At 46.9% G+C, this 15,368-nt stretch overlaps 2 protein-coding genes across 4 annotated transcripts in view; one reads left to right on the top strand and one right to left on the bottom strand.

Moving 5' to 3' along the window:
• The window catches only part of specc1 (sperm antigen with calponin homology and coiled-coil domains 1), a 64,511-nt gene extending 57,775 nt beyond the window's left edge, over window positions 1-6,736 (bottom strand). For 2 of the 3 annotated variants that reach the window (XM_034549569.1, XM_034549573.1), the window contains exon 1: window positions 6,614-6,736. The gene's annotated coding sequence lies outside the window, so the exon portion shown is untranslated. Of the gene's footprint in view, window positions 1-4,180; window positions 4,478-6,613 lie in introns of all 3 variants that reach the window. The other variant, XM_034549572.1, reaches the window with a different exon arrangement.
• A 588-nt stretch (window positions 6,737-7,324) lies between these two features.
• Window positions 7,325-10,633, top strand: timm22 (translocase of inner mitochondrial membrane 22 homolog (yeast)). The gene is made up of 4 exons (XM_034550224.1): window positions 7,325-7,592; window positions 8,079-8,275; window positions 10,103-10,175; window positions 10,272-10,633. Exons 1-4 carry the CDS (start codon window positions 7,334-7,336, stop codon window positions 10,346-10,348), a joined length of 606 nt encoding a protein of 201 aa, XP_034406115.1. The 5' UTR covers window positions 7,325-7,333; the 3' UTR covers window positions 10,349-10,633.
• The last annotated feature ends 4,735 nt before the right edge of the window (window positions 10,634-15,368 follow it).

Genomic DNA, 15,368 nt, shown 5'->3' with positions numbered 1-15,368 from the left:
TGCTTCTTCTATGTCATATTTTCCTCTTTTTAACCGACTTATAACTGCATACTTTCTTAACTCAAAATATGAGGTGACTAAAAAAGGCAACCATTCAATCACAAGCAGATATTGCCGTTGCTTCCGTTTCTGTTGGTGTGATATTGACATGTTGCTACTGCTGCTGCTCATACCAGGAAGCAGCTGCACATCTAACATCAGCACTAGAGATAATGAAGCAGAACAGAGCACTTGCTGTACAAATATATCCTGTATGATAATTAACTTTGTGTGCTTACATACATGCATTAATGTATTAATTGACCACGTCGGCAGCTCTGAAGCATCTGTACAGCACCTGGGCTGAAGGAAGCGGTGTGTGCAAAGTCAGCTAAAGTGAAACAGGAAGTGAGTGTGGGATTTGTCTGAATCTCATGCTGTGATACGGTCTCTGCTCTCCCTCTGGGTTTCCCCTGTAGTCTGAAGGGATCTGAAACTAGTACGTGACAGAACGCAAACCTCCTTCCCAAAAGCACTACATGGGGAGTGGAAGCCTAGTTTTTACACAAAACAGCGCCTCAAATGTGAGACATTTTCTGCAGTCGCACTTTGTGAGAGTTTAACGTGGAGCAAAACCAAGACGCCAAACACACTAGAAATCCTACAGCTGTAAAAATATTAACACACATTAAATGGTTCAAATTGCACTCCTGGGAATGGAGCCCTGAACCTTCGCCCAGGAAGCAACGGTTCACAAGTGGTATGCATGCATGTATGTATGCGTTTGAGGCAACTGATTACTGAGCCAACAGCCTTTGTGTGGAGACTTTGATGTGAATTATTGCTAGAAAGAGTAAATAGCTAGAAAGAGTAAAGCCTTCCAGTATGATACTATAATTTCTCGACCAAAGCACAGAACTCCTCTACTTTGAAATAGTACTACTTTGAGCTGCTGCTTAAATCAGCATCATTTAGTTCAAGAAGAGATGAGATGAAAGCAGTGCTGAGTTGATGATTTCCTTTGATATGGATATAAATCAATAGGTTGTTGGGCTGGCTTTTGGGCCTCGACAACACGGGTTCCCAAACTTTTAAAATATGAAGTGCTTACTATGGGATCCTGGCTCTTTACTTGTGACAGTTCATACCCAAGAGGAGGGGCTTCTTTACATCCTGAACTCAAATTTAACTTTTAAAAATGTATTTCCTCAATGCTAGCTTATATAGAAATTCTGCTATTATTTCATAATAAGAAATAACTTTAATTAATAAATTAATAAATGCCAATTAATTAGAAAGCACCAACTCCAACAGAATAGATATGAAGAATAAGTATTTTTAGGTAAGGCTGCAACTGATTATTTGAATTAAGTTAGTTTGCCAATTATTTGATCAATTCAATGTTTTGTCTTTGAAATGAACAGTGATGTATAAACATCCTGTATACCAAATAAACACAGCATCTTCAAATGTAGTAATATTTCTGTGATATCGCTGAATCTTGAGGAATTCTCTTAACTTAACGGACGCAAACAAAAGGAATCAATAAAGAATTGGATAAAGCATGCACAGCTGAACTGTGCCACCTTGCAGCAGTTACAGCCATTCATTAGCTGAATTCACCAGGCATAAAGTAGTAGGAGTTGATAAAGTTACAGTCATCTTGCATAATTCATCTACTTCATCTTCCGTTTCTTCTCCCTCGAGGGTTAAACTTCCTGCTCTGATAGTGTCAAAGTTCTTGTCTGATAAACAGTCAGCCAGAGCCCCCCTGCAGAAACCTCTGGCCGGCTGGCTCCATGTACAGCGAGTGGGCGGGTTCCATAGAAACACAGCATAGCATCCACGAGGGAATAAAAACACAACCACTCAACAGAGCTCAGTGGTTTTCCACAATGGAACATCACGGTATGAGTGCCACTGAGTATAATTACTGTCCAACCTAAAAGGGCCGATCCCTGCTCCATCTTTTGAGTTTAAGACAGCACACAGACTGGTGGCATGCGAGCTATTTGATGTGCACTGTGGGTGTGTTCAATGTGACCTGTATAAGAGACTTCAAAGAGACAACAATGGGGCGGACCTCTTTCAGCTTCCAAGCAAACATTTTAAAAGACGACGACACTCCCCATGCAAGTCACACTTGTAAACCTGCATAACCTGTTTTTTTTTGGATTGGATAACTCAATAAGTTATCAAATCATCTGTCTAATTACCTCCTGCAAGACACTGTTCTATAGTGGAGGCAAAAGAAAGCCATATATTTGACCTCAGATGTGGCCCAGATGACCCATTTACAGAAACGCTAGCATTCCTTAGAGCCAGTGAGTTAGACTGTGATGCTTGTCAAGTATGCAGACTGTTTCCTGGACGTCCTTGAACTAAAAAGAGAGCCAGAGGAAGAAGATGCTTGGCCGATACCTTCCTTGACAGCTTATGCAGCTAATATATAGTATACCTCTCAGAAAGAAAACATTGCTGCGCCAGTGCAATGTTTTTCTCCCCTAGCCTTTTGGCAGAAGAAGCTTGAGAAGAAACTGAGAAAAGGAAGCCTGGCAAATACTGTGGAGGCTGGGAGCCATCTGTGTCTTTGCAAGGCAAAAGCACAGAGTTAAAATATATTATGCTAAATATTTGTAACCTGCTGACAGCATACTGAGCAGCCTCACATTCTCTCAGGGTGCTTTTATTTATCCAACTGACCAAATGCCAGATCCGTGTTCATTCCTCCACCAATCAGTCCATCTCCTCTTATCTCCTCAATTAAAGCCCCCTCCACCGCAGTAAAGGACGTGCCACTCCAACTGTATGCAGACCAGACCTCGCCTCTCGAGGACAGATTACAACTCTTTCCTCTCAGATTACACTGAGTTATTTCCCCTGAATGTGTGTGGAAGAGAGTGTTTCTGGCCGTGTTAGTTTCAGTTGTGTTTCATGAACTATTCCCCGTCAGCCCCTCTCTCTGGTACCACATCTACAACCAACCAGGCTCGGGCATATTGACGTATTATCTATTCACCGCTCACTTTTTATCCGCACACTAAATCTTGGGCTTCATTTATATTTTAATCTTAAATACAATAGCTCATTTCAAGAAAGCAACTCGCCTTCTAAGCAACACACTGCACTCAACCGCATATTCCTAATGGCTTTACCTGATAATATATGCCGGGGAAATTGTTGTCATGTTGATCCGTTTCTGAACCAGGACACAGTGTGCACTTGCTGACCTGCACATGCTTCCAAAACTGCTCTGCTCTGACAAAGCCAGCAGGAAATCCACCATCTGGTCATGAATTTGTTGAGATATAGAAGTTTTACCTCAAACTTACGCTGCCCCCTTTTAGTCGATTTCAACTATGATGCTTGTTTACACGATTAATCACTAATTTCCAAGAAACGTATGCGTACATCGCTGGTGAACACAATACTTATCTTGGTGCTTATGTGTGATTATTTGTGGGGAACTCAGTTTTAAAGATACATCAGTTAAATCAACAGATTATCCAAATTGGTCCAAGTCGACAAATTGTTTGAGTGTCAGTCGACATTGATGTTTCTTTGGTTGAGGGCAACCCTACCTCAAACTACATTTCTGAAAATAGTGCTCGTCATTACTAAAGATGAAATCTCACAAACACATTTGCCATAAATATATCGGGGTTGCTGGATGCTTGATAAGGGGGCATATTAGTTTAGTTAGCTGACGCCTTAGCGGCCGCTAATCTTCCTGGGGTCCACAGAAAGGACAACATGTAATACATACAAAACGTGCAAATGTGAAACAGATACATAGTGCAGTCGAGGACCATGATGTATATTGTGCAGTACATCAGTAATTTATACAAAGAAGGATCAGATGACTACAAAAGTGATTTCAAGTAGTTAATGTCAAGTGGTTAATGGCCCGAGGTGCACCTTTAATTGTTTTTTTTAAATGACACCTGTATGAGATATATGACGAGGTAGTAAATTCCAAGCAGTAATTGCACAAAAAAAATAACTGCACATTTGAGGAGGTTTGTTCTTGGGGTTGGAGGTATCAAGTGAACACGACTACATCACTGCAGTATCTGCCTTTCTTCCCACAGCTGGACAAGGTCATGATAAATGCTGTTACCCAACCCCCACCCTTACTCACATATGTCAGTTACAGCGTGTCGGTGAAAGAAGCCGGTGCCGCTGCTAATTTTCTACTCACATTTCCTTTGGTGTTAACACAAATGAATCCAGGACACCAGCACTAGAATAACTCAATTGATGTTCCTGAGTGTGTGGGACAGCAATGAGAGGAGAACATGAATTTCCTTCAGAGCGTCACACATTGAATTCTTCCCATCGAGCGAAGGAGATCACCGGGTATCGTTTTCTGTCTAACAAAACAAGCCACACCGCAACGCTGTGCCAGCGGTGCTCCCCACATAACCCCTGGCTATAAATAGCAATCCAATGACAGGAACTGCATGGATAATGCGTTGAACAGAGGATGTGAGCAGTTCTAGAAGAAAGAAAAAAAAACAAACAGGGAGATTCAGTGTTTCAGGCTCTACAACGACAACAGATCCTTCTACCTCCATCAATGACAAGAAGGTCATGAAATCAATAAGAAATCTAAATACACATTGACAGATGTGTTCATGCAGTTTCCCTCTGACACCAGACATCACTGCAGTCAGTGCTACCTTATGAATAGCCATCATTACATTGACACAAGCCTCATTTGGTGATTTCTGTGTCCAGCACCGCCTGTCCTGAACACAACACAGACACCAAAGACCAACTATTTCCCCTTCTTGGATGGTTAACCATGAGGAAAACAAAGGGTATAATTACCAACAAACAACATTCACATTGACCGCCTCATAAATGACTGGTGCACCGCTCATGTTTGAACTCTCCTTTCTCCCGGCATAATCAAAAGGAACAGAGGAAAGTGAAAGCTGTCATTTGTTGCCCATTTGGTTTTCCCAAAAGAACACATACCCATTTCATCGCAAGGCTGGCCTCTTCTATAAACACAAGACTGCAACGTAAGCTCTGCAATTAGGATATCTTACAACTTTACTTTCCCTTTTGTCATTTTTTTAGATGTCCAATTTTGCCGCACAATAAGCCATGATCAAAATAGAAAAAGGTTTATTATTCAAACGTCACTCATTTACACAGTGACCTGATGTTTCTGGAACACTCTGGTAATGTAGGTCACAGGTGTAATGTTACGTGGTGGGAATTACACACATGAGTTTAATCAGAATAGTTTGCTAGAATTAAGGTGCTATTAAAGACATCAACCACCTAACTTTTTTCACAACAGGGCCTTGTTTGACTGCTTTACATGGCACCGATCTAATGAGGAACAAATGGCTGACTGATCACGGGAAGAGAAACGGCTTGCAGCGCACAAGTGGTTCCAAAGGAAACTCGCCATTGGCAGGAACAATTTAAAATGTACATAAAAACACAGGAATACCTAAGCAGTACAGCTACTTTGGTAAATTAATTTGTATTTTAGGAAGCAAAGTATGATAACCCCGTGAAAAAAGCAGGTGCTAAACAGTCCCTTGCTACCATTAGCTAACTTTAGTTGACTAAAATCCTTGAACTTGAATGATGAAAGACAATAGTTGTATTATTAAAGCACTTGAGTTCAGGGCACTGTCCTCTGTATTTCTGGGGAGAAGTTGAAGGTTTTATCAACCCGAGGCGACTTTACATTTTAAAAACATACACATGGGTAGTCTAAAAACCAATTCCAACATTTTAAATTTAAAGTTTAGGCCCAAAGAAATAAACAAATCAGTAAAAGCCACAGCATCTCTCCGGCATACATTAGAGGCTATTTCTGGCTGTGTGGGGCTTTGAAGCAATATTTAGACTTCCACGTCTTCTTACTCTTTAAATACGATTTAAAGAAAATATAGCAACGCATCTTAATGTTATTTCTTAACAACTTATGTTGTTTCTGAATTTTACAAGGATGGTATGTGTATCTTCAATGGCATGTCAGATAGATACAATAACGGATACGTCCCTGCACGGGACAGCACAGCGTGACAGTAGACGGGTAAACACGACACCAGCATCCCCGTGGGATGACTTCTACTGACGCGGATGAAGAACCGAGCCAACAGACAGCGGGTGAAGCAGATGTGGTATCGATCCGGTCCCCCGCTGAGCCCGCGTCGTCGCGCTTGTGCGGCGGTGGCGAGAGAACCGGACCCGGTAACGAGGAGCCCCGTCACGGCGTCACGTCCCGTGTGTCCGTCGGTGTGTTTGACGAGCGGCGCAGTCGTACGGTGACACGTTCAATTAGCCAGGCGACAACCTGTCCTGCGGCTATTATGTGACGGTCGTCGTCGCACAGGAAAGACTCGTCTGCTCCGGTCGTTAAAGGAACGGACCCGGTGGCGCTGCTAACAGACAGCTGCCATCGGGTCCGGTTGGCGTCGCTCTCAACTGACACCGAGCGGCTCTCAACTGACACCGAGCGGCTCTCAACTGACACCGAGCGGCTCTCTTTGACCGCTTCGTGTCCACCGACCACCGCGTCCACGAGGAAGTTTACACATTTTAACTCAAGAAGAGATGCTGTCATTCAGAAGTTAATGAGTACGAGCCATTAGCTTAAACTCACCTGTTCAGTATTGCGGCTGCTGTCGTTTGGTCGGGATGATGATGCCGCCGCCGCCGCCTCGCGCACGCGAGTCATTAAAGTGTCCCCTCCAGCTCGCGCTGGAGCCAGTAGGTGGAGCGCGTGAAGCGAGTTTGGCGCAGTGCTCGGGTAGATTTCTGGGACATGTAGTCTTTTCCACTCAACGCCTATCGGACACAGTTTCAACAATAATGTTCAATTCAAGCTGTATAAATAGGATTCATCGTCGGGATGAGATGTATTAAAAACTGTAATATTTCTGGAAAAATACTTATTTTAGTCTACCCTTATTAATATAGCTAAGTGAGGTGGAACACATGGCAGAAGCGCACGTGTCACACAATACAGTTGAACAACAGAAGCTACTGCCTTCATAATAACCACCAGGTGTCAACAAAAACCTTGTTTTAACTTCAATGGAGGTATAATTCACTGCAGGGCTGAAGTCTTGTGTCGAAAGTGCTGACACGAATTTAGATCAATCGGTAAAATTGTTTTAGCTTTTCAATATATATATAAATATGACTTCACTGCTTCTAATTAATGTACATAAAAGAAATATATGCTTAAACTGTGTCCATATTATTTATATTTCCCGACATCAGCCACAGACTGCATCAGCAGGCGTTACAAAAGTGACGAATCTGCAAACCCCTCGTCGTCGACTTCATTTACCAACACCGCTGCCTGTCATTGAGAAACATGGCTGCCTCCACGGGTGCTGCAAACGCCGCTGGCTCCGACTTACAAGGTCCAGCTTCGGCTGGCTCGAGTATGGAGGCCCCGCCGATTCAGTACAGCATGATTCTGGAGCATCTCGTCGGGGACAAGAGGCCCGTGAAGGACCTGAGCCCCGGCGTCATGGGGGGACTGCCGGTGCCTGCTAAAAGCGACGAGCAGAAGATGATCGAGAGGGGAATGGAGAGCTGCGCCTTCAAGTCGGTTCTGGCCTGTGTGGGAGGTAAGCCACGACACTGACATCCCAGTGTCAGTGAGCGTCTCTTTGCCCGTCCAGCTTCAGGTGACAGGCGGAGATCGCAGCACAGCAACAGAAAACAGAACCGGTGTCAGAGCTCCGAGCTCTCCTGCTTATGTGGAAGTGGATTTGAAGGGGTCACTGGGTTTGGGATTGTAGTCTTTGGTTTCCGTCATGTAGGGCGATTAACTGACAGAAAGCAACATTCCTCTGAAGCAATTTAAAGATGACACCTTGGGCATCTGTTGGGAATCTGCGATAATGATGATTGTGATTAATTATTCACTGTAAACTTGTCCGTTTGCAGTGGTTCCCTTACCTCAGTGTTACCTGTGCATTACACATGCATGATCGATAGTACTTATGAGACCCCAGGAGAGCTGTGTCTTGGATTCATCTTTTAGCTTGTCAATATTGTTGAGATTTCTTGTGCAGGCACTCAGGTGTTTTTGTTGTTGTTGTTCTCCGCAGGGTTCGTCCTAGGAGGAGCTTTTGGTATTTTCACAGCAGGCATCGATACCAATGTTGGCTTCGACCCAAAAGACCCACTGAAAACTCCATCGGCACGGGAAGTCCTCAAAGACATGGGCCAGAGGGGGATGTCATACGCCAAGAACTTCGCCATCGTGGGCGCCATGTTCTCCTGCTCAGAGTGCATCATTGAATCAGTAGGTCACCATCAGACATTGTGTGAATATGTTGAATATGTCAGCTTTTGGAATTTGACTCTGGTAACACGTACGCACATTTAAATTACATATTTAAATGACAAATGACAGGATAAATATAAAAAATACATTAAATACAACTGAGTAGCAACATGTATGTTCAATATATAAACAACAACAGTGAAATGGGGATGTAGTGCAGAAAGTGGTGATGGAGCAGATGGAGGTGTCTGATTAATTGTTCATCAGAGTGACGGCCAGAGGGAAGAAGCTGTTCCCGTGGTTTTGGCGTACAGTGCTCTGTAGCGCCTACCAGAGGGGAGGAGTTGGAACAGCTTGTGTCCAGGGTGTGAAGGTCTGCAGTGATCTTACCAGCCCGCTTTCTGACTCTGGAGGTGTACAAGTCCAGGATGGAGAGCAGGCTGGAACCAATAGTTCTCTCTGTAGACCTGATTATCCGTTGTAGTCTGTCTCGGTCCTGTTTGGTGGCCGATCCAAACCACACAGTGATGGAAGAACAGAGAACAGACTGGATGATGGCGGAGTAGAACAGTATCAGCAGCTCCTGAGGCAGGTTGTACTTCCTGAGCTGGCACAGGAAGTACAACCTCTGCTGGGCCTTTTTCCAGATGGTGTTAATGTTGGAGGCCCACTTCAGGTCCTGGGAGATTGTGGATCCCAGACACCTGAAGGTCTCCATCGCAGACACAGTGCTGTTGAGTATGATGAGGGGGGGTATTGTGTTGGGGAGCTCCTCCTAGTCCATTGTCATCTCCACAGTGTTGGGCTTGTTCAGCTCCAGGATGTTCTGACCACACCAGAGGACCAGCTGTTCAACCTCCCGTCTGTACGCAGACTCATCACCGTTCCTGATGAGGCCGATGACCGTTGAGTCGTCTGCGAACTTCAAATAATTAAATCACATTGCATTATATTTAAGACAAGGTAACTAAATTGAACGGATTAACTGGCAGGAGCTCGAAACAAATAAATAAATCAGTTCCCAGTTGTCTGTAGCAAAACAGGGAATAGACAAAATAATGTGAATGCTTTAGTGAACACAGATTTAATCTCCAACTTTATTACTCACGTGTGTTTTTGTTTTTTTACAATCACAAACACAGCCGGGTCACATTAGGTGTGATGAGTTTTATTTTACATTTTTTACTTAATAGTTGCACGATTTTACTAACACAGCACCCATTACGAACCACCTTCACTTACTCGCTCATCTTTCAGGAATTGTTTCATAGCCGGGTTTCAAACCCTCTCTAATGGCGAGTCGACCGAACAATTATTTTAGTTATTGTATTGATCGTTCAACATCCCTGTGTAGAGTGTTTGAGATATTTTGGGAACCTCATGGTATTAGAGTTTAACAATAATTGATTTATTACAATTGCATATATTTGAATAGTGCAAAGTCTTTGGCGATTGGACTCCATCCTGAATTAGGATAAGCAAGGGGTAGTGATGCTGATATCTGCGAAGGCAGAATCCCCTGTGATTGGCTTACAGAAACTGCGCCGAATCCGATTGGTTCATTCATCGTACACGGCCCCATTCAGCTGATGGCAAGTAATCCCTGCAAGACGTAGACTGCTTATAAATGAACAGGGGTGTAAAGAGTGTCTTCCTCACTGAACTTCCACTTGAGCTTCATTTGTGTTCCACTTCCTCTTCAAAATGGTGCAACAGCGCCCTCTAGTGCTCAACGGGGATCTCTGCTCGCTCATCATTCTTAATTGGAAACTCTTCCCCCCCCCCCCCCCCCAACTCTGGCTCAATTTACTAACTTCTGTCTTGTGTCTTTTTTTTCATCCGCAGCACCGAGGTGTATCTGACTGGAAGAACGCGGTGTACAGCGGCTGTGTTACGGGCGGCGCCATTGGATTTCGTGGTATGTCAACTGGTAGATTGAACTTTTGACGTTTCTTTTGACGTTTCTTTTGACGTTTCTTTTGTCCTCACGCGTGTTGCTTGTTCTGTTTTGTAGCTGGTCTGAAGGCCGGGGTGCTGGGATGTGGAGGCTTCGCCGCATTCTCCGCTGCCATCGAATATTATTTACGGTGAACCACAGAAGAGGGATTCTATTAGGACTTTGTGGATGCGCCCTGTGGGAAATCCAAACTGGTCCATATTTACCTGCACATGGAGGATTGCTGATGTTTTCCGGTGGAAGAAGTGATGGGTTCCTATTTGTGTACAGCGGGCGGAGACTCATTACTTTTGCCAGATGGACAGTTTGAGCAGAGTGGATCTGCGTCTGTGTTGAATGATGATTACATGAAACATGTTCTTGTTAATAGAATATTAATGTGTCTAAATAATTTTTATTAAACGTGTTTTTTTTGTTAACTTGTTCAGAACTTTTCTTCTTTAAGTTTACAAGTGTCCATGACAATAACATCTTGAACTGCCTTTTTAATATTATTCTTGGCCAATTGAAGTCCAAAGTACCTGAATAGTAGAGATGAGTTGAGTGCCAGTGAGCCTTATGTGCTGGAACATCTTGGTTAGAAGATATATCAACACACTGTTGTCTGAGGTGCAGAGAAATGTGTCAAAAATACACCACACTGTTGTATGAGGATATTAAAAAATAGCGGTTATCCCAGTTTTAAGTCTCCACATTAGTGTTTTTGCTCAAGACTTTCAGGTGTGAAAGAACATCACAGTGAATGAGAGCTACAATGTTTTTTTTAGCATATACATTAATCAAAATTATATAAATACATGAACAACAAAGTGACTATATATCCTGCCTGGATCACATTCTTGTAAAGATTAAAATATTAATTTCCACTGATATTAGTAAAAATCACCACAAATATGAATAAAAAACACTTGTAATTCTAACTGCTGTGGTAGATAATTATGGTCGACAGTAGGGTTTAAAGTTGAGGGGAATTTTATTCACAATTTATGTCAGAAAAAGTACATTCAGCATTTCTCAAAGATACAATAATGTAAACATTTCAACTTTAAAATAGATGAGCACTCACACACAGTTGTGACCGTGGCCCCTCACACACACACAGTTGTGACCGTGGCCCCTCACACACACAGTTGTGACCGTGACTCCTCACACACACAGTTGTGACCGTGACTCCTCACACACACAGTTGTGACCGTGGCCCCTCACACACACAGTTGTGACCGTGGCCCCTCACACACACACAGTTGTGACCGTGGCCCCTCACACACACACACACAGTTGTGACCGTGGCCCCTCACACACACACAGTTGTGACCGTGGCCCCTCACACACACACAGTTGTGACCGTGGCCCCTCACACACACAGTTGTGACCGTGGCCCCTCACACACAGACAGTTGTGACCGTGGCCCCTCACACACACACAGTTGTGACCGTGGCCCCTCACACACAGACAGTTGTGACCGTGGCCCCTCACACACACACAGTTGTGACCGTGGCCCCTCACACACAGTTGTGACCGTGGCCCCTCACACACACACAGTTGTGACCGTGGCCCCTCACACACAAACAGTTGTGACCGTGACTCCTCACACACACACACAGTTGTGACCGTGGCCCCTCACACACACAGTTGTGACCGTGACTCCTCACACACACACACAGTTGTGACCGTGGCCCCTCACACACAGTTGTGACCGTGGCCCCTCACACACACACAGTTGTGACCGTGACTCCTCACACACACACAGTTGTGACCGTGGCCCCTCACACACAGTTGTGACCGTGGCCCCTCACACACACACAGTTGTGACCGTGACTCCTCACACACACAGTTGTGACCGTGACTCCTCACACACACACACACAGTTGTGACCGTGGCCCCTCACACACACACAGTTGTGACCGTGGCCCCTCACACACACAGTTGTGACCGTGGCCCCTCACACACAGACAGTTGTGACCGTGGCCCCTCACACACACAGACAGTTGTGACCGTGGCCCCTCACACACACAGTTGTGACCGTGGCCCCTCACACACAGACAGTTGTGACCGTGGCCCCTCACACACACAGTTGTGACCGTGGCCCCTCACACACACAGTTGTGACCGTGACTCCTCACACACACACACAGACAGTTGTGAACGTGGCCCCTCACACACACAGTTGTGACCGTGGCCCCTCACACACACAATTGTGACCGTGACTCCTCACACACACACACACACACAGTTGTGACCGTGGCCCCTCACACACACACAGTTGTGACCGTGACTCCTCACACACACAGTTGTGACCGTGACTCCTCACACACACACACAGTTGTGACCGTGGCCCCTCACACACACACAGTTGTGACCGTGGCCCCTCACACACAAACAGTTGTGACCGTGACTCCTCACACACACACACAGTTGTGACCGTGGCCCCTCACACACACACAGTTGTGACCGTGGCCCCTCACACACAAACAGTTGTGACCGTGACTCCTCACACACACACACAGTTGTGACCGTGGCCCCTCACACACACAGTTGTGACCGTGACTCCTCACACACACACACAGTTGTGACCGTGGCCCCTCACACACAGTTGTGACCGTGGCCCCTCACACACACACAGTTGTGACCGTGACTCCTCACACACACACACAGTTGTGACCGTGACTCCTCACACACACAGTTGTGACCGTGGCCCCTCACACACACACAGTTGTGACCGTGGCCCCTCACACACAGACAGTTGTGACCGTGACTCCTCACACACACACAGTTGTGACCGTGACTCCTCACACACACAGTTGTGACCGTGACTCCTCACACACACACACACAGTTGTGACCGTGGCCCCTCACACACACAGTTGTGAACGTGGCCCCTCACACACACACAGTTGTGAACGTGGCCCCTAACACACACAGTTGTGACCGTGGCCCCTCACACACACACAGTTGTGAACGTGGCCCCTAACACACACAGTTGTGATCGTGGCCCCTCACCCACACAGTTGTGACCTTGGCCCCTCACACACACACAGTTGTGAACGTGGCCCCTAACACACACACAGTTGTGACCGTGGCCCCTCACACACACACAGTTGTGACCGTGGCCCCTCACACACACAGTTGTGAACGTGGCCCCTCACACACACAGTTGTGAACGTGGCCCCTCACACACACACAGTTGTGAACGTGGCCCCTAACACACACAGTTGTGACCGTGGCCCCTCACCCACACAGTTGTGACCTTGGCCCCTCACACACACACACACAGTTGTGAACGTGGCCCCTAACACACACAGTTGTGACCGTGGCCCCTCACCCACACAGTTGTGACCTTGGCCCCTCACACACACACACACAGTTGTGACCGTGGCCCCTCACACACACACAGTTGTGACCGTGGCCCCTCACACACAAACAGTTGTGACCGTGACTCCTCACACACACACACAGTTGTGACCGTGGCCCCTCACACACACAGTTGTGACCGTGGCCCCTCACACACACAGTTGTGACCGTGGCCCCTCACACACAGACAGTTGTGACCGTGGCCCCTCACACACACACAGTTGTGACCGTGGCCCCTCACACACAGACAGTTGTGACCGTGGCCCCTCACACACACACAGTTGTGACCGTGGCCCCTCACACACAGACAGTTGTGACCGTGGCCCCTCACACACACACAGTTGTGACCGTGACTCCTCACACACAGACAGTTGTGACCGTGGCCCCTCACACACACAGTTGTGACCGTGGCCCCTCACACACACACAGTTGTGACCGTGACTCCTCACACACACAGTTGTGACCGTGACTCCTCACACACACACACAGTTGTGACCGTGGCCCCTCACACACACACAGTTGTGACCGTGGCCCCTCACACACAAACAGTTGTGACCGTGACTCCTCACACACACACACAGTTGTGACCGTGGCCCCTCACACACACAGTTGTGACCGTGACTCCTCACACACACACACAGTTGTGACCGTGGCCCCTCACACACAGTTGTGACCGTGGCCCCTCACACACACACAGTTGTGACCGTGACTCCTCACACACACACAGTTGTGACCGTGGCCCCTCACACACAGTTGTGACCGTGGCCCCTCACACACACACAGTTGTGACCGTGACTCCTCACACACACAGTTGTGACCGTGACTCCTCACACACACACACACAGTTGTGACCGTGGCCCCTCACACACACACAGTTGTGACCGTGGCCCCTCACACACACAGTTGTGACCGTGGCCCCTCACACACAGACAGTTGTGACCGTGGCCCCTCACACACACAGACAGTTGTGACCGTGGCCCCTCACACACACAGTTGTGACCGTGGCCCCTCACACACAGACAGTTGTGACCGTGGCCCCTCACACACACAGTTGTGACCGTGGCCCCTCACACACACAGTTGTGACCGTGACTCCTCACACACACACACAGACAGTTGTGAACGTGGCCCCTCACACACACAGTTGTGACCGTGGCCCCTCACACACACAATTGTGACCGTGACTCCTCACACACACACACACACACAGTTGTGACCGTGGCCCCTCACACACACACAGTTGTGACCGTGACTCCTCACACACACAGTTGTGACCGTGACTCCTCACACACACACACAGTTGTGACCGTGGCCCCTCACACACACACAGTTGTGACCGTGGCCCCTCACACACAAACAGTTGTGACCGTGACTCCTCACACACACACACAGTTGTGACCGTGGCCCCTCACACACACACAGTTGTGACCGTGGCCCCTCACACACAAACAGTTGTGACCGTGACTCCTCACACACACACACAGTTGTGACCGTGGCCCCTCACACACACAGTTGTGACCGTGACTCCTCACACACACACACAGTTGTGACTGTGGCCCCTTACACACAGTTGTGACCGTGGCCCCTCACACACACACAGTTGTGACCGTGACTCCTCACACACACACACAGTTGTGACCGTGACTCCTCACACACACAGTTGTGACCGTGACTCCTCACACACACACACAGTTGTGACCGTGGCCCCTCACACACACACAGTTGTGACCGTGGCCCCTCACACACAGACAGTTGTGACCGTGACTCCTCACACACACACAGTTGTGACCGTGACTCCTCACACAC

Source organism: Cyclopterus lumpus, chromosome 14 (genome assembly GCF_009769545.1).
Source record: "Cyclopterus lumpus isolate fCycLum1 chromosome 14, fCycLum1.pri, whole genome shotgun sequence".
Classification (NCBI taxonomy): Eukaryota; Metazoa; Chordata; class Actinopteri; order Perciformes; family Cyclopteridae; genus Cyclopterus; species Cyclopterus lumpus.
Note: the sequence above shows the minus strand (reverse complement) of the source record. Positions and strands in the feature narration are given on the sequence as shown.